Genomic DNA, 23,592 nt, shown 5'->3' on the forward strand with positions numbered 1-23,592 from the left:
CTCATGAAAGACCACAGAATAATCTAGATATAGCATGTGCTTCCAAAACAATAGTGTTTTGAGGGTTAAAAACTGAAATTAATACATGAAGATAACATACTCACATTTAATTTGTAACCGATGTCAAAGACCACTCACCTGAAGCAAAGGCTGTAATTGGTGGAAGTGCCATCGTATCCAGCTTAAGGCCTTTCTTTTTTGATTTCTTTTTATTAATTGAACCTTAAAAATAGAAATTAAGGGACTTAATCTCATTGTCAGAACTGAGAGTAATGGTTTAAAAGGGACTGTTAACAAAATGCAAAGCTCCTTTTAAATTTAGAAACATTTGACTTTAATAAACACAACCCTGTTCCCTAGGTTTGTAAAGCTAAGAACACTAATAGTTTGTGTTAAAATTCAGGCAATGCTAAGCAAATCACCAGACTTCTACATTCACAGCTGTGAATTCACTACTCAATCTACTTGTTCCAGGATCTTGTGCTGAAATCCTGAGGCAAAGGTTCCCCCATCACAGCTGAAAATGTGGTCCTATAGACATGACTATATAAAGCAATAAACAGCACCCAGACCTTTCAGTAACCAAAGAACACTGAATTTCAAATTAATGCCCAAATTCATTTTTATGCATCTTTTTAAACAGGTCCAAATACATATCTAACAACATGGACAGATAATTAAAACTAAGAATTATTTGAATCTTTCTGATCTTTTCTCTCCCAAATGAAAGTGTTCCTTTACCACAGCATGATGTGCAAGTTGTGCTTAAGTCAAACTGTACACTGAATCAAAAGAACTCAAGCCAAGAAATAAGAACTGGCTAATAATTTAGTCAATTGAACAGAATGGAAACAGGGTAAAAAGCTGCAATTACATATGCTGAAATGGGAGCTGGTGCAGCCAGCTGACATTAAAATGTTATACAAAAATCATTCACAGTGTTTCCCACAGTGAAGTAACATACACTGCCAGGATCAGAAATCTCTTTTTTAAAGAATAATCAAATACGGCAGCACACTTATTGCAGGAAGGACTGAGTCTGCAGAATAAGACAAGGTGATTAGGTTTTATAGAACAGCTGAAATGAAAATAAGGCCTGACTAACATTTACATATATGCTTTTCTGGCCTTCTTTTCACCTGTGTTTGTACTTTGACTGAGATACTTACCACGTCCTAAACTTTTATTGAACTTTTCATGCACAGTTGAAAAAGATTGCAATGTTCCATCTTGACCTAAGAAAGTATTAGCAAAGAGCAGTGAAGGGCAAAAATCAACTTTACATACAAGCTATTCGAGCAAGAAAAGTAAAAAGTAAGCAATAAGCAACTGCAAACACTGTAATAAGGTATTTACTAAAAATTCTGGTCCAAGAATAAATACAGATACACTCTAAGTGGCAGAACTAATGGAACCTAATTTTCTGTGGCCTACATCCCATTCCTACAACTCTGCCCTGCACATTATCAGAATGACCCCTCTTCACAGACATCTTTTCTATGTTCAATTCGTCTGACTCTGTAATGTTCGTGACATTAATGAAATTTTATGAAGTTAATCTGAGGGGATGCCTCTTCTAAGGAAACCAGTAGCCCATGAAATGCAACCCTAACTCACTTCTGCTGCACAAAGTCTGATCACTGTTTCAGAAAGGAGGGCAGAGTGTCAGTCTCTCTGCACTGCAGATACATCAGATCTCAAAGGTCAAGTCTTTTTTCATTGTAAAAGTTGTGTTTGTGCCCTCACCACTGAAAAAGCAAATGTGAAGATTTGTTAAGCAATACTTGAGATTGTGGTTTGTCTGGTGTGAGCTGAAATACGGACAATAACTCATTACATTAATGCAAGTCACTAGCTGGATGACTAGCAACAGATTTTAGTACAGGTAGTGTAATGCTTTCAAAAGTAGGCCATACAGACAATTAATTTCTTAAGAGTAATTAGAGACCAGATGACGAGTCTCTATCATCTCATCACTTAAGTGGTCTAGGGTAAAACACCAGCACTTCCCGCACCTAAGGGGTCTTTTTAAATATGCTAGTTTCTAAGGAAGGGTAGTCACTTATGCAATTTCACACTCTTAGATTAATATCTCAGTAAAAATCAACCCTGAAAATATATATTACAGATACAAGTATGCTGCAATATATTACAAAGACAGTGCAAGCCACAAAGCTTGATCAAACTAGACGAAAAAGTAGTTACTAAATGCATTACACAGCTTATTTTTCCCCTGCCACAACCAAATTTTTTGAGTTGATTACAGGTTTCATTCTGACCAGCTAATACCTGCTCAGAAAATAACAAAACCATTTTTATTCATCAAATATATAAATATGGATGAAAAGAGTAGCTCCTTTGCTATTCTCCTTTCAAGTACTTTTCAGCTTGCTGATGTGCTACTCTAGGGAAACGCTACTTTCCTACTAGAGTAGGAAAACTCTAGTGAAACACTTTGTTACAGTAATAAATTATGCTGTTTATGTTAGCCACTTACTATGTTTCATAAACACATACAACACTTGAAATATAATCTAGTGTATTAATAAAACAAAGACACTTAGCTCTGCACATTTTCTTTAACACAGCAAGAAAGCAGACTGAAGAAGAATGGAAACTCATACCTGCACTAAGAATCTGCTCTCCGTTTTGCCCGTGATATCTGATTTTTGTTGGTGGTGCACTATGTCCCATTCGGCTTCTCAGTACACGACCTGTACCACCAGGCCCATCAAAAATCCAAACCTGCACCCCAAAATAAGCAGAAAAAACCAGGCTGACAAACACTGCCTTGCCAATAACTGTACCTCTTGTCAGCAGAATGCGTTTCTCTGGGAGTTGGTGCAGCCAACTTCACACACTGGCTTTCAGCCTTAACCCTCAAACTCTGGAAGCTTCCATCACATCACCTTATTTGTTTCCTGCTGTTCATTCTGCCCTTCCACCAAAGCCAAGTGGCATCAGAGGACATGCAGCATAAGGGACTTTTATCAGCAGTAACTGCTTATGATCCAAAACATTATCAAAATGGACCAAGATTTAAAAGCATACTGGGCTATAAAGTGTGGTTCTGGAAATGTGGATCCAAAGCTTTGTTCTTCAAGGGTACTACAAAGCAGTAAATGAAGCAATGACAACATAGCAGCAAATCTTTAAACTACAGTCCACTACAGTCCAACTCAGACCAGCAACTTGAGTTTTGTTATATTGGTTTCAGAGAGCAGCAGAGATTGTAACTCACCCGTAGAGCATTATCAGCACCATTAGTAATAAGAAGCGGCTCTCCAGGGACAAATGTCATGCCAGCTATTGCTGTGGGATGGGCATCTTGCATCTGACACATCAGCCTCTTCTCTTCTAGATCCCACAAAGCAATGTGTCCAACTGGGCTTCCAGCTGCCATTACAGGGTGTCCATCTGCTCAAAAAAAAAAAAAAGTTCAAAAAGTTTGCTTATTGACATTCAGCTGATCCCTAATGTCTTGTCACATCTTAAATCTGATGCTAGGCAAATCTATAATCACAAGGAAAAAGAAATCTCAAGTTGATGCTAGAAATAATATAGGTTTTAACAGAAATATTGTAGTATGTCTATCAGAAAAGAAACAAAACTCACTGATTAAAAAAATACCTATTTTTCATATCAGAGAACAATAAAATCTCTAAATCCAGCAATCAGAGCTAGAGATTTGCTTGAAAACACAATAGGTATTGACACAAAAAGGCTCTCTTTCTACCTCTCACAAATCTTTCCACAATTTTCTCCTGTATCCTCCTCAACAGGGTCTGCACTCAATCTATATTCTGTTAAGATTCACAAGATTATTCAAATGAGAGATTAGCTTCGGTATCAAGCTCTGCAGGCAGGATCAACATTAGAGTAACTAGCTCTAATAATTAGGACATGCTTGTTAGACAAAAAAAAGCTGTGAATACAAGTCAAGATTCCCCAGTAACATCCATTCAGTATTCACCCAACTATTAACATTTGGGGGGGGGGGGAAGACACTGCTGAGCAGTAGGTATGGACACTAAAGCAGGATGTACTGATTACAATACCTCTGACAATTGTGTACTGTATCAGCTCTTGGCACACTGTCAACAAACTTTTCTTTTCAAGTATACTGTATATCACTTTCTGTGCAATAAAAACACAAGAAAATGCTATAAAACACCTAGCATGACAAAAATGCATGATCTCACCTTTTCTAGACTACCTTCAGCCTTTGAAAACTGAAACTCTCAGCACAAATTTGATTCTGAAATGTTTTATCACTAACTGTTTTCCTCCATTTCTTTAGTCTTAGTGCTTTCATACATATTTTCACTAAAAACACTAGGACTTACCTGTACGAAAAGATATTGCTGTGATGGGACCCCAGTCCTGTTGAAATTTCATCAGAGTTTCATCAAACTTAATATTATGTACAATTATATGACCAGATACAAGGCCGACAGCAACAACATCCACTGCTGGAGCCTGCAAGAAATGAAAAAATTCTGTTTCCAGAAGCTGGGACTACTGTGAAAAACAGAGCTTTTGTGAGTTTTACCCTAGACAACTCTGACCATTTCCACCAGCTGTCATCAATGCTACTGGTAAGTTTTAACTCACTTTTGTGTCTAAAAAAAAATTATAGCAAATACATTACAAAATCTTTTACTGAATCAACAAAATCTACACTTTATCAAACTCCAAAGCAAAACAAATTTGGCAAAAAACTACCAGCGTCATGAAGCTTCATGATACACCTGCATCTTGAAATCTCTGTGACTTCATGACATCATTCAGTGAAGACTATAGATACGATGAAGACAAAACAGGTAAGATGCCAAATAAAACAGAACTAGGAATAGAGGAGGAGGAGATAATAAACCTTCAGTCCAGAGAGTACATGCCATCTTTACTGATGCAATTTTAAACAACAATATTTTGCCTGCTATTCTCGACCAATTACACGTGAAAATAAAAGGTAACGAAAAATACTAACTTGTTCAAGAGTTGTGACTGCTAAGCCCCATCCTGGAAACGAGTACAAGAGTTTGCTGTGAAAAAAAACATAAAAAACCCCATAAATCAATTAACCCTTGGGGATTTTCTGTGACACAGTGATTGCTTTATATGTACTGATACAGAAAGCCTGTGATACTAAGAAGTAAGGTTAAAAATAAAACTTATGGCTAAATTTTATTGAAAAGGTAGTGTTGTGTATTAATACCAGAACAATGAAATAACTATATGCCATGAACATATGAAAAAATGAAATATCTGTGATATCATGGCAAGCTGACTTAGGAGAATGAAGCACTGATTTATGCAAGTTGACTTAACATGTGTTTGCAGCATGAACATTAACTTGCAATGAAGCTCACTGTACCTGTAACTTTCATGATTTAGAAAAGCAGCTGCTCATGGTAGGAATGAAACACTGACATTATGGGTGATGATCTACTGGGACACACTCAGAGACAACTGCATGCCTATGCATCTCTTACCTGAATCTAAGCTCAAATGCTAGTAATTACCTCTACTCTACCTGCCAGCACTTCCTTGGACCCACAACAACCAAAAAAATCAAGCTTGGAATATGGGAGCCAGGAGGTCTGAACATGTTTTTACTATTATTTCAAAAGCTTTCATGCGAAAGCTATGTGATTCCAAGAAATTAAAAAAAAAAATATTCCTGAACAACCCCTGACATTTTGCAAGGTGATTACTCTTACAATACATAACCTGAAAGGCATCAGCATTCAGGGAGCAGCAGCATTCCTTGTTCCTGGAAATATACCAACTGAAAACCTGTGCCAGAAGTCAGTAAAAGATTCCACACTTAACAGTATCATTTGTTGCTTATCAAACTACTTGGAGCATTAAGCACAGCCAAAGTATCAGGAATCTTACTTGGATCTTATATTCCATAGCTGCAAGGTTCCTTGTTCACTCCCAAGGAGAATTTTATTCAGATAGGTGCTGGGGTGCAGAAGTGCAGAAACTGCAAAAGTGGCTTTATCAAAATCTATCTGAAGATATTCTTCTGCAAAAACAGCAAGAAACAGTGTTAGTGTGGCTACCCCTACAAATCTGCAGGCTTGTCCTCCCTTTGCAAATGTAAAAGCAGGACAGATGTTTAACTCTTCAAATCTGCAACTGGCCTTTCTTACAGGATTAGCTAACATGAACCAGAAGAGGCTAAACGTCTTTACAATGTAAACATCTGTTTGCTTGAAGGTGTATTTTTTCCCTGTAAGTCTATCCAGTACAACAATACCGGCAATACCATATCTTTATCTGATTTATATCTTTCTGAGGGATTCCTGCTCCTGCCTGAGCAAAACACCTCATCTGATTAGAATGCCTGTTTGTTATAGCAACTCCAAACCTCTAAACCTGGTTACAAACACTTTCAACAACCAGCACGCAGAGAATAACACTGGTCACACCAATGAATGCTTTCTATAGAAACATGTTTGGGGCCCTGAAGCACAATTTCACAAAGCACTTGAAAATGGCATGAGAAGATGCTGACACATACGAAAAGATTATTCATTAGCATTTAGTCGCACCCAGTCTGTTAGATACCAAGGAATTACAAGAATTAGAAATAATGCCAAAGCTGCTCTATCACAGCCTTTACAAGAAAATGGAACACCAAAATGTAATTTTCATATAATCATTCTCTCTTTTACATCTACACGGAATCTCAGTGAGCCTCTGCACATGGCAGAGTATCCATTAATGAAACACTACTGCAGGATTAGGACTTCAGATCAACTAAATAGCATGATCATGTAAGAATTTTATTTTTAAGGATAAATTGCTTCTGAATGTGTGCATTTAAAAAAAACCATTCTTCCTAAATTACCGAATGTCTAACAGTGCTATCCTATAAAGCAGCAAAAAAAATAAAATCTCTCACCTTCTGACTGTATATTCCAAACAATAAGAACATTATCAACATCCACAGAGATGACATGATCACCAAAAGGTTGTAGAAGGTGTATCTTTGCCTTGTGGCCTTCATAGGTATGAACCACCTATAATTTCAAAATAGAAATGCTTCTAATAAGCTGTTATGGTAGAATACCATGTTAACATAATACTTGAGGACAGTTAAGAGATGTCAGCAACAAGTTCAAATAAAATTCATGGAAAGGACACACAACTTGAAATGCAACAGAGATAATTGTATCTGATATTTAAAACTGTTTGAAAAAATATGCTAGCTAGGGATTTTTAATTATTTATTTTCAATTAATTTAGCTTATCTGAATTGATGATTTTTTCAATCTTTAAATAGCTACTTAATTATTCCAATTTATAAGCAAAACATAGTTCAGCATTACGGAATTTGCTCTTACGTTCCAGTTTAAGCTTTAACTCTTCATTTTACAGCTTGTTTCCCTAAAACTGAAGGTACCAAACAGCTACAGAAATAGGCATTCAGAGAAAATTAACTGCCTTGATACCACAGACACTACACAACTTTTTTACTACTGAGTAATAAGTAAGGTAACAGAAACCTCTTTGTTCCTGGCAAAAGCATGGAGAATATTGTCATATGAAGCAAATATCAGCATGCGATCTGCTGCCAAACATGTGATGTCCTGTGGCAAAGTGTTACCTGTTGATCAAAAAAAGAAAAGTTAAACGAGTTTCAGGTTCCTAGCAAGACAGAAAGCTTGACAGTGTATTTCTTTGGCACAGTGACCCACAAAGAAAACCCTCTGTTCGAACATCATGTTCAATTTTAGAGAAATACACACATTTCAGAAGCATGCAAATATTACTACAAAACATTACACCAGTAAAAATATCATAAGTAAGATAAGACTGGAAGAACGTAAGGCTGTTATTTTGAAAAGCACTTGAAAATAAATCAGTGAAATATCTCTGTAAGTAAAGGTACACATTAGCTCTGTGAGGGCTGAAAAAACATGATAAATTAAAGTCTCAACATTAGCAATGCTTATTAGGTTAAGTTATTCTGCAGGCCTAGGAGTTAGTGACTCACTCCTCCACCTATCTCCTGATCACACAAAGAATTTAATGCTCTAAGAATACATTTCATTTCTTACCTCATGACTGGTTCAGAAAGAGTATCTAAAATCAGTATATTTACTTTACTAGCCCAAAAGGTAAAAGAATCAGTTCCAGACCACACTGAGAAGCTGCTGGTGTGGTCCCAAATAGTAGAAAAAAGGAAAACAAATTACTATAGGGAATAATACTCTCAATCCAAGGAAATATAAAAACGTAAATTACTAAAGCACTTTACACTTCTGCAGAGAAACACTAGGTCAAAAATCACTGTGGGAGTGCACCTATGAAACAAAAAAACTAGCATGGTCACACAGCAGCCTTTCCCACAAAGGTGCTCTGTACGGTGAATTGTTAGCAGGCACAAAGAAAACTGCACCCTCTGCTGTACTGCAGCACAGCTTCAAAAGGAGAACTAAAATAAGAACACAAAATAAGGCTGCACTCCATGAGGTTTCATTTGTTTGAACATATCTTCCCACAGCACCCCTGAAGTGACTCAGGCTTACAACCGGGTTACAGACACCTGGCACTCCACAGGAGCTGCATGCAAGGCTGCTTAGGCTAAGACAGTTTTAGGCAGATCCAAGTTGAAAAGCTCAGAGCATCAACCACATAACATCTACAAACCAACAGCACATAAAAATGTGGGAGGCACAGCATTCATTTTTTTCAATCACAATTTTGTATGTAAACATTTCATCTAAGCATTTCTCAAAAAGCTTAGATGACTACATCATGTAAGAAGATGTAGCCCACTGCAGAACAGAATATGCAATGTTTTTATCACTTTGCAAGATGAAAAAGTTAATTTGTTTACACCTTTAAAAATACATAGCTGAAATCTTAATCTAGTCCTGGATGCGTGACATTTTTTCTCAAATTTACAGATCATCTATTAATAGAAAATATTTTATATATGACATCTCTGTAAAAACTTCGTGGTACACAGAAGTAAAGTCCCTACTTTTCAAGACAGAGTGCATACCTCTGAATCGTGTAAGTGCCAAGTGAAAGGGAGCTTTGGAAATCAACTGGTTCAACATGCCACCAGCTCCTCACTAAGTTTAGCTCCAGTACTAGACTGGGTTAGCTGCAGCTGTGCCCAGCTGAGTCTTGAACACTTCCGTGGAAGGAGTTCTCCTCAAGGTCTACACTGTACCACAGTTACCTCTTTGGGGACATTTTTCCTACCCTCCACTGTGACCCTCTCAGGGTCTCAGCAGTCTGAGGGTGTTGCCCCTTGCTGCTCTGTCCACCACCATCAGCACAAATCCAGCCCCACCATCCTTCTGCCCTTCAGGCACCCTCTGGGTCACCCTGAATCTTGCCCTTCTTAGCACTAAGCAGACCCAGCTACTCCAATGCTTCTTTTCATACTGCTTGCTCTAGACACTCTCCTGCTCCTCAGCATGTCTCCTGCAGGAGGAAGGGAAGCTGTGGAAGGGACAGAACCACACTAACAGGGTGCTGCAGTCCAGCCACGGCCCCACTGGCGTGAGGTGCCGGGGGAGAAGAGCTTCGCCTGATCTGCTGGATGCATTGCTGATGAGGTTTGACACCCAGCCTGCCTTACCCACAGTTACCGTGTCTTTGGTGCTCACTCAGCCTGGCACCAGCACAGTTCCAGCTTCTCCCCAGCAGGATGCCATGGGCCAGTCAGCTCCCAGCTGCTCCGTGCAGCAGGATGCTGCACTTGTCCTCGCCAGACTTGGCAAGGCTCCTGCTGGCCCAGGATTCATGTTTTGCAGCAGCTCCCTGGACCAAAACTTTGCCATTCTGGGTGTCAGCTCCTCCTCCTAAAACAGCATCCTCTGCAAGCTTATCCTGGGGGTGCACGCTGCCTCATCACCCTGGCTGCTGGGGATGGTGCTGAAGGACGTGGGCCCTGCTGCTGACACCCAGGGTGCTCTGCCACCAAAGGCCAAGTGAGTGTCAAGCCACCAATCCATATCCTTTGTATCCACCAGCACAACCAACTCCTAACACCCCCTGAAGGCATCCACATCTATTTTCTTCATGTAAGTATTTTTCTCCTCTAAGAGTCTTCTAATAATCACAAAAACAACAAAAAAGGGATGTGAAATTAATTCAATAAGTTAATAATTGAGCTTTATTCACTGTGCAATCAATCCTTATGGCTTAGAGGTGTTTTTGGAAGAACAAGATGGTAAGAACAGAAGGTTCAAAAGGTATGTCTCTAAGAAAGCTAAATTTCAGTTTCAATAGTAATCTTATTTACAAACTGGTATTTTAGATTTCTGAGACTCCTTTTAATATATTTCAGTGTAAATATTAGCAAGTACAATTTATTTTCTTGTTTTTTAGTTGAAAATGAAGTGCAGATGTTGGACATGTTTAAAAAAAAACCCAACAAAATAAGAGGAATTAACAATTTATGAATACTTACTCACAGCAACAATACCAAGCTTCTTCACCTGCAATGAAAATGTTAAAAATGCATTTTTAATGATTGGTTGCAATGAATTTGGTATAAGCAAATTAAAAATTCTAGGAATTAACCTAGATCAGACAATGTATTTGATACTTCATTAACCAGGAAGATTACTCATTGCAGTTTAGAACATTGTCTACTGAAAAACACACAGGCAGCAGGTCAAAAGGAATGGGACAATACATTTGCCAAAAGACAACTAATCATCAACAGTAAGTTGTGCTTCCTGATGTATTTTACCTTAATGCATAGGAAACTTAAGGATGTGTTTAGACATCCTGAGGAGTTTGGGTACCATCATTTCCACATCATCTCTGCTTCTACCTTATTTCCACCACAACCACCCTGTATTCTAATTTTATCTCTGCTCACAGAGATTTTGCTTTAGTTGCAAACACCTAGCCATCTCTGCCAGTGATGATCACTACTCTAGTCAAAGGCTGTGAAGAAGACTGACAGGATTGAACGCAAAAAGGTGCCACAGAAGCAGAGGAAGATCCCTGATGTCTGCATTCTGGTGTTAGCTGTACTCAGCTCAGTCCTGCACAGTACTGCATCCTACACAGTGAAAATGCTTTGGCTGAGCCCCGGGAAGTCACGGAGTCTCCCTCTTTTGAGGCATTCCAAACCTACCTAAACACCTTCCACTGTAACCTGCTCTAGATGACCCATCCTTGGCAGGGGGTTTGGTCTGGGTGATCTCCAGAGGCCCCTTCCAACCTTCAGGGGTATAGGATTCCACACCGCAAAAAAGCCGAGTCCGCATCACAGGCTTTCATCTTGCTGAGCTCAACTCTGCTGATCCCTGCTCATACAGGAGTTTTAACAGGATCTGACGGCCCCCCGCCCCTAAAGCGTGACCCTCAAACGCTAAACCAGAGCGGGTTTGATTTATCTCCTGATGAAGGAAAAGCTTCAGTAGCTGGGCGCTCCCGACGAATGGGCCGTGCCGCACCGGCTAGCGCTGCCCACATGGCTGAACGAGCTCATTCCCGGCCTGTTCAGCCGGCAGCCTCCCTCTTCCCCTCCCTCCCGGTCAGGCCGGCAGCAGAGGAGCGGCACCGGGGCGCCGCAGCCCCGCACACGCTCCCGCATCACGACGGCGAGGGCGGAGGAGGAGGGCAGGAAGAGGCGGACCTCTCTGCACGGCCCCGGCCTCCCCACGGCCGGTGGGAGCGGGATGGAGGCCGGGAAAAAGGAGCGGGGACCAGGACGCCGCGTACTCACATTGTAGGTGTGCACGCTGCGCCCGACGGCCACGGCCACGTAGAACTCGCGGTGGCGGCCGTGGTAGCGCAGGACGTGCGGGACGTGCCCGCTGAAGCGGCCGAGCACCCGGAACGCGGCGAAGAGCCCCGCGCCCTCCCGCGCCATCGCTCCGCACGTGTCCCCGTCCGCGTCCGGGTCCGCATCCGCCCGCCCTCCCGCAGGAAGCGCCCGCCCGCTTCCGCCGCCCCGCCCCGCCCCGCCGTGCGCCGCCGAAAGCGGCCCCGCGCCGCGCACGGGCGGGGTGCCGCCAACTCTGCCGCAAACATTCGAGGCAGCCGCGACTGCGCGGTGGGTTTTTGTTTTTTTTTTTTTTTTTTTAACTTTTATTCTTCATTTTTGTATCCCCTTTTAGTCTTCATTTCGTTATCCCCTTTGCCGTGGCAAAGCACCAGGTCCGGTTGCGGGCGGTCCCGCCGCAGAGGCGGCAGCGGGGCGCGAGGTGAGCCCACCTCCGATGGCGCATCCCTCGAGACACCCGCCTCGGGAGCCTCTGAACTTCCCGAGGTGTCTGTTTTGAGTTTTTGTGGTGGTGGTTTTGTATGTGGGTTGTTTTTGTTTTTTTGTTTCATTTTTTTTTTTTTAATAAATTATGGATATTAAAAAAAAAAAAAAAAACCAAAAACCAACCCTCAGGATGACTCCGTTGCCATGACTGCACGGCGGACAATGCAAGTGAAGTCCGGCGGAGGACGCAAAATGCAAAGCCGCGCCCCCCCCCGGCCACCTATCCTAAGTTGTTGTAGCTTCTCCACACCGCCACCAGCTCCCGGGCTTTGCTGTTGTCGCACGGGACCGGGCTTGCCGTCCCGGCGGCGCTCCCGGCGCTGTCTCCGGGGCTGCCCCGCCGCGCTGTCCCACTACTGCCCTGCTGTGGCGCGTCGAAGCCGGGGCAGTGGCGCTTCAGGACGGACCGGGTGAGGCGCCACAGCTCCGGCCGCTCCCCGCATCCCCGCGCCCGCTCCAGGAGGCATTCCAGCAGCCGGCCCGCTCGCTCCGCCCGCCTCGAGTCCTGCGAGCAGACGGCCAGTCACGACCCTTAACTCCTTTTCCCTTCAGCGCCTCCCCACGCATCCCTAAAAAGAGGCTCCCCATCCACCACTCCAAGGATATAATAAAGCACTTCATCCTTGCTTGCCCCCTTCTGCCCTCTTTCCCTTCTTTCCTTCTCCCTCACTTTCCTCCCCTCCTCTCTTTTCCTCCCCTCCTTCTCCTTTTCCCCCTTACCTTTCCCCCTTTCCCTCATATTCCTTTCTCCCTTTCTTGCCCCCCTCTTCCCCTTTTTTTTTTTTTTGGAATGGGAATTCCACCTAGCCGCCGGGAAGGGAGCCCTCCGGGGCGAACCTCGGACAGCTGCTTGCCCGTCGGCTCGGAGGGCGCGTCCTCGCAGGTGTGAAAATCGAGTCGTAGCTCCTGGAAGGAAACAACAACAACAGAGGATGCTTGTTAAAGCCACGTCCCACGGGGTAGCCTTCGCAGGCTGCCAGCCTGTCTCGGGCCCCCCGTTATGGACATCCCTCCTGTCGGGGCGCCCCGTCCCGTCGCGGCCTCGCAGGGTGCGGGCGGCTGCGGGGTCGGGCGGCGGCCGTGCGGGGCGGCCGCTGCGGGGCTGCGCTGGGCAGCTCCGGGCTCTGATGTCCGAGCCAACGGCAAGGCTACTCTCCCCGAAAAACACTGCCTGGTCTTGGAGCTAAGGGCCGGCTGCGCGTGTGAACCCTCCGCGTAGCTTCTAAACCACTTATCACCTTTGCAACCGTGACACCGTCTTCAGCGTCGGTGAAGCATTATACAAGCGATTTTCAGTCCTACGGGTCTGCAAGGCGCTGGGAAGGGGTCGGGTAGAGCTCTGGCAGCGGCCGCCCGGGCTCCTGCTCTCCGTCCCTGCCAGTCCCAGCTTCAGCGAAGCACATTTTAGGAAGGTCGCCGGAGGAGAGCCGGACATAACTTCAAGGTCCTGTTTCACAGGTACCGGTTTACTATACTAGCCAACTCCCGGCTTCCTAACCGAGATTTTCAGAAAATAGCTGCCGGTGGTCAAGGGTAAAAACGTGGAGGCAGTGCCGTCCCGACAGTTTCCCTCCGATGCCACCAGAGAAAGCACCAACCTCTTGTGTAAAGGTTGTGGCTGCATCCAAAACGTTTAGTAGATCCTCTTGTATCTTGCCGTGGTTACAGAGGCTGAAATTGTAGGTGGACCCCCGCGGTAAGAAGGCGATCTGAAGAAAGATGATCGAGCTACAAAGGACTGTGTAAGAAAAAGCCAAAGGTTAATTATCCTGCACCACTACGTGACCCGACAAGGCACGAAAGACAGCTGAAGAGAGGGATGCCCGTGCTTCAGAAGCACTAGAGAAACTGGTTGGTTACCGTTGAGATTATCCATGATGTCTTTACACGTTGTTTTTCTCCTCCCGGGCTTCAGCTCGTTGCTGGCTTCATATATGTACCTGTACGCCTACGGAAATAAAGGTTTCCAATTCCATAACCGGGGCTCATTTGGACGTCTCTTGCACCTCTTTCCAGAACTGTAAATAATTATTACTCAGTCTTGAAGTTGTGTCACTGATTCGAAAATAAAACCGGAATAACGAATAAAAATCAAAGGCATCATCCAAACCCCAACCAAAACAAAAGAGAACACAAAAGCTTTGCAACGGGCAATCTTGCTTGAAACAAGTGTCTGTAGCCCTCCCCGCAAACACGTGCGGTGCAACTTCAGCGGGAACTGCTGCAGTAAAACCCGATTTTCTCTTGAAGGCGAGAAAAAATGCGTCGGGACGCCTGCAGAAGGTCTGCCCGGGGGTGGGCATGCACACCCTCCACACTGAGGCTGCAGGGACATCTCCCGTGCATCACTTTAACGCGCGAGCGCGGGATAACTGGAGCATAGTGATCGTTCCTCCATCCCCGTCTACAATTAAGAGGTATTTTTCCCTCGAAGGTGAACGTTTTATCTTACAAGCCCCTTTCTCCGGGGTACCCCCTTGGCTTGCTGAGGCTGCAGGGAGCGCAGCTGCGCTGCCGTGGGACAGCCGAGCTGGCAGGGCAGCGGCGGAGCGGGCAGTGGGGACCCCGCGGCTCTGCCTGGCACGGGGTACCGGGATGCTCAGGACGACAAAGGACACGCTGCCCCGGGCACAGGGTATCGGTGTGAGAGGGACGTCGGGGGCCAGCCTGCCCAGGGCGCTGGCGGCCAGGGTGCCGGGGGTGCGGGGCCAAAGAGGCATGGCTCTGCTCCCTCCCTCCCTCGCTCCCCGGAGCCTCCAGCGGGCGGCACCGACGCCCCTGCCACGCTCGGCACAAGCTGCTCCCTGGTCCTGCTGAAGTGTTTCACGGAAAGTGCCCCGGGAGCCTCCGCGGGAGCCCCGGCCGGGGGCGTGCTGGTTTTCGGGGAATGCTCCCTGCGGCGTGAGTCATGAGGGAAACCCTGGAAGGCTGCCGCGGCACAACGCGCCTCTCTGGCCCGCTGAGCTGGGGACCAGCCAGAGCAGCTTAGTCATCAGGGGGTGCCTGTCCGCTTGAGCGCATTCCCGCCCTGCCGCCTCTTGGATCTCCCCTTTGCTCCGTCCCTCCTCGCCCTGCGTCTCTCCCGCAGCCCAGCGCGGGAGGCGAGAGGCGGCCGCAGCCACAGCAGCAGCGCCCCGGTCTGCGCCGAGCGCAGTCCCGGTCTGGACTCTGCTTCGCCACTCCGCCAATGCCGGCCTGCAGCTGTCTGCCTGAATTTGCGCTGTGCGGACATGTAATTCTAGTCGCGACTGACATTTCAAAACCCGTGCTTTGATAGCTGTTGCACTACTGGAGATGTGTCTGCAAAGCTGGAGCTGAGCTCGGGTAGCCCTCGAGAGCCCTTGAGAAGGTGGTTACCTGCATGGCTGTCACAGTGGTCCCAAACAAATTCCAGTTTCCTGAAGGGTGTCTTCTTCTCATATTCTAGAAGGGGTTTTCTTAACTTGCAAAGTCATGTGCTTTAGTCTTTCTCCTAAGATTTTTGTTTGAAGTTGCTAAGGGGCTTAATGGAAGTTATTAAATGTTGATAAAAAGATGAATCTGTTAAATAGCTTTGTGTTTCTCTGCATAATTGGAGGTGCACCATAGCACAAAGGTCACCTTAGGTGAGTTTTATCATACACCAGAGAACCAGCATCATAACCAAGGAAACCCTATTTGTGCCGCGAATTTGGTGTAATACTAATCTAAGGTCCAGGAATGTGCTATTTTCATTGTTCATTTGTCTTTACTGAGCAGCACACAAACCCCTATGAATAGCTAAATAAAGGTATTTATTTGCCCCTACCTCACAGGACATAGCAAACTTGGGTGTAGATGAAGGGAACAATTGTATTTTAATGCAAATAACAAGGGGTTGAAATTCTTTTCCATCACTGGTAGTATGCACATGCTTTTATTTCTGTGTCTCCAAAGATATAACAAAGTGCAAAAGACACTGGCAATATACTCAGATTAGCAAATTTTAAAATTTGTGATTTTTAAGGAGAGCAGAAATATATGTGGCTATAAAAGATGATTTGATATTGAAAACATGCTTGTAAGTAAGTTCAAATGAAAGCCTATTAGGAAAAAGGGAATTAGCTTCCTCTTTGACCACCTTTTCTTTTTTATTTGTATGGAAAATTTCTGTGAATAAATAGTATCTCTCAAAAACTTTGCTAATCTCTTCATTTGCATGCAGCAGTAATGAAATATAAAGTTATGATGAATATGTGTTCAAGTTTGCTCTCTATTTTAAATTCTTCAGAGAGAAAAGTCCAATTACTGACATATATACCGGAGAGGCAGGAGGCAAAAGAGGACTTTAGAAAAATCTGTTCCTTTTTATAATTATAGCAATTCAAAACTTTTTCTTGCTTCAGCCAAGGGTGCTGCAGCCTCACTTGTGACAGCAGCTTTTGATCGGAGCAATTGACCAAATTCAAGGGAGTTGGAAGTGGTTTCCATTCAGAAAAATAAGTGACAAGAGGCATTTTTCTGATGGATCTTTATACTTACAACTACTTTCCTCCTTAATCCCTGTTTCCTGGCTGAATTGAAGATCTCGCGTTTGTGGTGGTGCTTGAGCAATGGGAAGATGGGATTGAGAAACAGCAGTTGCTATTTTGCTGCAGGTTGAGATGGTATCTGTGGGTGGGACTGCTTCCAGCACTCATCAGGAGAAGAAGAAAGACAACATGAAGTCATTGACTTTAGTAGACATTTATAATCAATATTATTATATTTATGGTATTATAATTTATTATTTTGGCTTGTATTTGCTGAGCCAATTTTGACTCTTACATCTTGGTACATGTTGCTGGAATGTAAACCTTATGCTTCCTTTATTTTTTGTAAACATGAGTAATATATTCTTTCCTAAAACCTCTCACCACTACAGAAATGCTATTATTTATACTTTGGATATATAGGACTTGAAAATTTTTAAAATTCAGCACCCAGCCAGCTAATAAAAAAAATCCCTGCCTTTTGCACCTTGGGGGTGTGAACGCCACCATCAAGAAACCTCAGCAAACATGAAAATTATGTTAGAGATAGCTTTCATACACAGATCATGGGGGCAAAAGCTCAATGGCCTCATATTTTTTCGTAATTTTTTGTTAAAATAATCTTATTTCAGAAAACGATGCAAATATTTTTCCTTTGAAGCACAATAATTTCCATCACAATGGAAATTATAAGTGGTGTCCACAATTTTTTTCCACATTCCTATACAATGCTTGGAGCCACAAGGCTGGCTGGCTGTCCCTTAGGAGCTTGCCTTCTTGGGCACCAGCAGCAGGTGTGTGCCAGTGATGACCTGCACATGCCACTTGGAGGAGGTGTGTGCATCCCCACCCGGGGCACCTGAGGGTGGCTGGTGGCTGGCAAGGAACACAACAGTACTAAGAGGGTCTGGCAGCTCCTGCCTTTGGTACTCCTCAGCTTCCGCCAGAGATCAAGGGACATGTCAGCAAAACACAGGAGTATGCCCACGTTACTGGACAAAAACCTAACCATTTTCATCTAATATGGTCATGGTAGGTGATGGTATTTATTTGGGCAGCAGGGCCTAAACCATCGGCACATCTGCAGGACTTGGCATGTGAGTCCTGAGGTGAGCACAGAACACCTTTCTCACAATCCTCTCCACACTGGTGACTTCTACATAAAAAACATAGGGGGCACATAAAAACCCCCTAAGTTTGAGCATCCTGGTTGTCTAAGTCCCACAACATCAACTGCTGACACACATTCTCTTGTAAAAGCTTTGTAACCACAATTTTCTCAGTACTATTTGTTTCTAGCAATAATTTCCTCTCTCTTTAGGAAACTGAGCACCCATCCAAAAGAGAAGTTTCAGCACCAGGAGTCAAACCAATGGCCATCTTGCTCTGGCCATGCTCTCTGGGATCATGCTCTTAGCTGAGATCCTTTCCAACCAGGCTGACCAGTCATGACGGTGGAGAGCTGTTATTCTACATGCTTATCAGTTGCTAGAAGGTATAAAATGTATATTACCTAGAGGTGTCACAGTGATTCATTGCCAGAAAAAGCTTCAAAGACTCATCACTTTGTGGTTAGGGCCCTTGAGGAATTGTAGTCTGTGAGTTAAACTTGTCTTGTCTCTGCTGTTCCCTGCTCCCTTGTCATCTTTGTTTTATCTGTTCAAGCATCTTCTGCCACCACATCACCAATGTCAGCCTCTGAGTCTTTTGCCCTTCTATTCTTATCAAGTCCCAATAATTTTCCCAGTCCATTATTAAATACTTATTTTTAAACTTTTACCTTTCTTGGGTAGAGAAGAGTTTACCTGCCTTCAAACTCTTCCCTTGCTTTTTTTCACTCCGCATCTTTTTGAAATCCCATGAGAAGTTATTGAAAAAATGTTAGTTGCATCTATTCTGGTTCATAAATCATAAAGTATCAGATTTGTAACCATGTCATGGTTCTGGGTATTCTTGACTTGTCTGAGTCAAGCCTGTTCAGATATTTTAGTCTTGTGTGATCATAACTTATTGACACATTTACCTTTGGGTTGTGTCTTGCACTTTCTGAGTTAATGAATAGTGCTGCCATTATTTTTATCCTTTCTTTCACTAGTACTCCAATATAACTCCAGCATTCTTCTCTCTCAAAATTAATATACTTACACTGAAACTTGTTTCTCTATGATTTGAAATGTAGCATTAAAGGATAAATTGAAAAGCACATATGGAAGTGCTTTGGTCATGTCCACTGTGTAAAATCTGAACGAAAGGAAGACATCCCTTCAAACTTTAAACAACTCTCAACACGCTGCTGAAGTATAACAAACTTTGCTTTAGAATTGGGTATCCACTGACTGTCATTGCAACTGGATATGCGTAACTGTATAAGAAACATGTTTTAAACCACTAAAGCAGGGTGAGGAAGCTCAATACAGTAATTTTTCCTTTTGATCCTTACTTTAAAGCTACTGCATTTAACGAAGGAAGTCAAGAATTTTCTGGCTAGAAAACGTGAGAAAAAAACCAGTTTCCTACCTTTGAAATGTTTCACCAAATATATGAGGTTTGTCTCATCCAAGAAATATTTCAGTAGAAATCCAGTTGAACTATTGATGTGTTTTGTCAAGGAAGATACCCTAAGGCACTTACTCATCAAGTTGAATTAAAACCTCTGAATTCCTGAGAAAGTCAATCTCCATGTTATTGAAAGGAGTGAAACTGAAAGGACATCCTTGATCAACGGGGATCCAAAACTTCTGGAGAAGTGGAAGAACTATATATATATAAATATATATATAATTTTTTTATATGTATATATATGTGTGTGTGTATATATATATATATATATATATATACAACTAGAAATGTTGATTGCTTAATAATATTTCATTTTTCTGATAAGCAACTGATAACTTTTATAAAACCAACAAATAATCTATCCCTTCTCCTCTGTTTGCTCTTCTATGCACTTTGTTGCTTGCTTTGCCTTGATTAATGATGACTTCATAAAATGCTTCTGAGTATTTCAGTTGCACACTTTTTAACAGGAATATGACTAATGCTGCTATAATTTTGACATTATCAATGTCTTGAAAGGGCAGTGAAAAGCAAAATAGAAATTTGTATTTTTTTCTCACAGATTTTAGTTAAGTAAGTACATTATTTCATTTGTCATGTGCCTGAATGAAAAAATTACATCTAAATTAAATGTTACCAATACCAAGATATCACATTCACTAAGGAGAGCAACATAACCTTAATATTACAAACAACTTGCTGCCAAATGGTTTCTTATCTTGCCTTTTTTAAATGAAGCACAGTATTGACAAACTCGTGCCTTTGTGCTGTTTCAGTAAAAATTTGAAGTGAGTCTAGACAATACTGGAAGGTTTCGACAAAAATGAGATTAAGCTGTTGTATTTCAAGGCCTGCAAAACAATCAGAATTAAGCTGCTTCAAAATCACCAGATCCATTTCACCTCATCCAACTACAATACGCTTTATAATTTGTTAAAGGAATAGGGTAGTTAGCTCTGTTTTCTCTATCTCTACTCTCAAAAAGAGCAACATGCCAGAAATATGTATGTAAATAATGCTGAATTATATTTTGCCAAGAAAGTCTGCCAAGTAGACTAAGACATAGATGTAGTGCAGCCCCAGGGAAAGCAAATAGAAATTCCTGGTAACTGGAATAAAGAGGATGTCCAACTCACTGAACTCATGATTTAAAATATATTCACTCAGAACTGCAATTCTCAATGATGCTGCTCAGCTACTGCATGTCCCAGCAATACTCACTCCCTACAGAAAGCCCTCTACCCAGATGTCTTTTTTAGTAGCATACCAAATAATTATAGTATCAAAGAATGTCTTGGCTTGGAAGAGACCTTAAAGATCATCTATTTTCAAACTCCCTGCTGTGAACAGGGACACCTTCCACAGGTTACTCCAAGCCCCATCCAATCTGGCCTTGAACACTTCCAGGGATGGGGTATCCACAACTTCTCTGAGCAACCTGTGCCAGGGCCTCACCACTGTCACAGTAAAGAATTTCTTTCTAATATCTAATCTAAACCTATATGCTTTCAGTTTGAAGATATTTAGCCTTGTCCTGTCATTCCAAGCTCTTGTAAAAAGTCCCTCTCCATCCTTCTTGTAGAGTCCCTTCAGGGACTGGAAGGGACCTCAAAGCTTTCCCTTCTCCAGGCTGAACAATCCCCATTCTCTCAGCCTTCCCTCACAGCAGAGGTGCTCCATCCCCCTGATCACCTTGGTGCCTCCTCTGGCCTCTCTCCAGCAGCTCCATGTCCTTCCTGTGCCGGGACCCCGGGGCTGGAGGCAGCTCTGCAGGTGGGGCCTCAGCAGAGCGGGGCAGAGGGGCAGAATCCCCTCCCTGCCCTGCTGCCCAGGGGCTCTGGGTGCAGCCCAGGACACGCTTGGCTCTCGGGGCTGGCACTGCCCATGGCTGGCTCATGTCCAGCTCTCACCCACAGCACCCCCAGGCCCTTCTGGGCAGGGCTGCTCTCGATCTGTTCATGCCCAGCCTGGGCTGGCACCAGGGATTGCCCTGACCCAGGGGCAGCACCTGAGCTTGGCCTTGTTAAACCTCGTGGGATTCCCATGGGCCACTGCTCGAGCTTGTCCAGGTCCCTCTGGATGGCATCTGTCCCTCAGGAGTGTCAGCTGCACCACTCAGCTTGGTGTCATCTGCAGATTTGCTGTATGTACTCAATCCTATAATCTGTGTCATTAGTGAAGATACTCAATAGCACCAGTCCCAAAAGAGGCCCCTAAAGGACCCCTCTCATGTTCTTGGATTTGCATCATTGCAGTGATCAATGGCCTGAAAACAAGGGAAGGGGAAGGCTACAGACCAGGGAAGCTACAGACCATGGCAGAACCTTACACATCTCTGCTTTGATTGACCCTAGTTGTCAGCCTGGGGGAGTTTCAGGAATATCTGTGCAGGAAGCGCTGGAGTTCACTCTTTGGTACTCCATTTGTGGCTTCCTTGCTTGCCAGTCCAACAGCAGAGACCGGCAGGCTGCCTGTCCTGCACACGGAGAGGACAGCAGCCTGTCCCACTCACTCTGGAGCCCAGACCAACAATGCAAGGAGCTGCTATGTCTCCTCCAAAAGTGGCACCTCCCGGTGGGACTGAAGCCTGGGAATGGAGATTTTACCTCCTGCTAGAACTGCCCTCCATCCTGCTGGAATTTTTTCAGTAGCTGACCTGATGTGTGCTTCAAGATAAAACTATCCCAAAAGCCATTGGGGTATCCCATTGGATAAGGTAACCTGTAGAATGAGTGAGGCTAAGAAACCTGGAATTCAGGTGAAATGTGCATTTCCATTTCACCCTATTCACATATTATACTATGCCTGTTCGGAGTTTCATGTCCCTTCCAAGACCTGGGCAGACAGCACATCCCTGGATAGTCCCTGCCTGCAGGCCCTGAGTTACATCCTGCGCCCCAGGCTGGCTCCTGGCACCCGCCTGCTCCCTCAGCCCTGCTGCCACTCCTGCCTGCTCTCTCCAGAAGCCTGCTTCCAGATAATGCTGTCCAGTGCTCTGTCTTTATCTGTCCTCTTGCATGCTCATGCCTAGCATATCCACTAGTAGCAGCCAGTCTGGGTGAAGGACAGGAGGTGGGGAGTGCTGTGTCTTTTGCACCCATTCCCAGCAGGAAGCACCAGTCCATACCTGCTGCAGGTGTTGGTTGGTTGCAGTCATAACTTGACTGGATCAAAACATTTTCCACAAGTTCTGTGTGATGAGGAAATGTAGTATGTAGAAGAGGCATCAACACAGAGTGGGAACCCAAGACAAGTTTAATTTAGCAGAGGGTTGAGCTCAGGCAATGAAGAACCCAGGATTGTGCATAGTCTTGATAGCTACAAGGTGTCTGACTTTCAAAGTGAAGTAAATGGGGTGGAGAGGAAAATGAGACTTTGGATTTACATCTGTGCTTAAGCACTGCTAGGGAGGAGGCTCTCCACCACAGAGAGGCAGAAACTTTATCCCTGGGGACCCACGTGAAGCACAGGCAGGAGCCACGTGCCAGCGTGGTGCTGACTGGCTGCACACAGCCTGACAGGTGGCCATGTAACAAAAACTTAGCAGTGAGTAAACCTACATCCTCTGATGTCACAGCAAGACACTCAGAAATTTAGCAAAAGAGGGGGAGGTCAAAGGAGGAAAAAATGAAAATCACGGGGATTTTTAATCCCCGGCACAGGAGATGAGGGATGCCTTATTGGGAATTGGACAGTAAGGTCATGATCTGCAGGGGATTAAAAGCCAAATATTTGTTCAGCTGCAGCTGCTCTGTATCCACTTAAAGGCAGTGGGGACTTAGAGGAAACTGGGAGCCAGTCCCTGCTGCAAATGGGAGTGGGGTCTAGTAGGTTAAACTAAACTGGGATTTCACAGCCTAGATGACCAGGTTCAAACAAGGCTGTGACTGGGAAATGCCTTCTCACTCACACAAGTGTGTTTCCTTTTAATTTCTCTTGAAAATTCTGAGCAGCCTGAGGTAACTCACTTTGGCATTTTGGTTTTATGACTGTTTGCGTGTTGGAAACTAATGTCTTACCCATGCTTTTGAGGACTGTTGCATAAAGAATTTTAAAGCCCTCTGGCTCTGATGTCTGATTTATGTAGAACCAGACATTACAGTGGCTTATGCATTGAGAGGTTGCTAATCCATTTCCTTGTTTTCGGGTCTTATTTCACTGAGTGTTATGCAGTGTGAAAGAAATAAAAGCTGTTACTTCCAGCATTGTTTTAATGGAAGAGATACACACTGATTTTCTCATTGAGGCAAGAAGACAGAAAAGCAACAGGGCCATGAT

At 43.8% G+C, this 23,592-nt stretch overlaps 1 protein-coding gene across 1 annotated transcript in view; it reads right to left on the reverse strand.

Annotated features, from left to right (window-relative positions):
* Positions 1 to 11,884, reverse strand: part of WDR36 (WD repeat domain 36) — a 29,705-nt gene extending 17,821 nt beyond the window's left edge. Inside the window, exons 1-11 of the mRNA XM_054288239.1 lie at positions 11,720 to 11,884; positions 10,448 to 10,475; positions 7,521 to 7,621; positions 6,917 to 7,034; positions 5,902 to 6,034; positions 4,991 to 5,045; positions 4,347 to 4,479; positions 3,242 to 3,417; positions 2,625 to 2,745; positions 1,170 to 1,235; positions 139 to 222 (exon numbers count right to left, since the gene is read on the reverse strand). Coding sequence (XP_054144214.1) covers positions 139 to 222; positions 1,170 to 1,235; positions 2,625 to 2,745; positions 3,242 to 3,417; positions 4,347 to 4,479; positions 4,991 to 5,045; positions 5,902 to 6,034; positions 6,917 to 7,034; positions 7,521 to 7,621; positions 10,448 to 10,475; positions 11,720 to 11,866 — 1,162 coding nt within the window. The 5' untranslated portion in view covers positions 11,867 to 11,884. The remainder of the gene's footprint in view (positions 1 to 138; positions 223 to 1,169; positions 1,236 to 2,624; positions 2,746 to 3,241; positions 3,418 to 4,346; positions 4,480 to 4,990; positions 5,046 to 5,901; positions 6,035 to 6,916; positions 7,035 to 7,520; positions 7,622 to 10,447; positions 10,476 to 11,719) is intronic.
* Positions 11,885 to 23,592: the final 11,708 nt, after the last annotated feature.

The sequence above is a fragment of the Melozone crissalis genome, unplaced genomic scaffold (genome assembly GCF_028551555.1).
Source record: "Melozone crissalis strain CALT ecotype California unplaced genomic scaffold, PUWL_Pcris_2 ptg000005l_1, whole genome shotgun sequence".
NCBI lineage: Eukaryota > Metazoa > Chordata > Aves > Passeriformes > Passerellidae > Melozone > Melozone crissalis.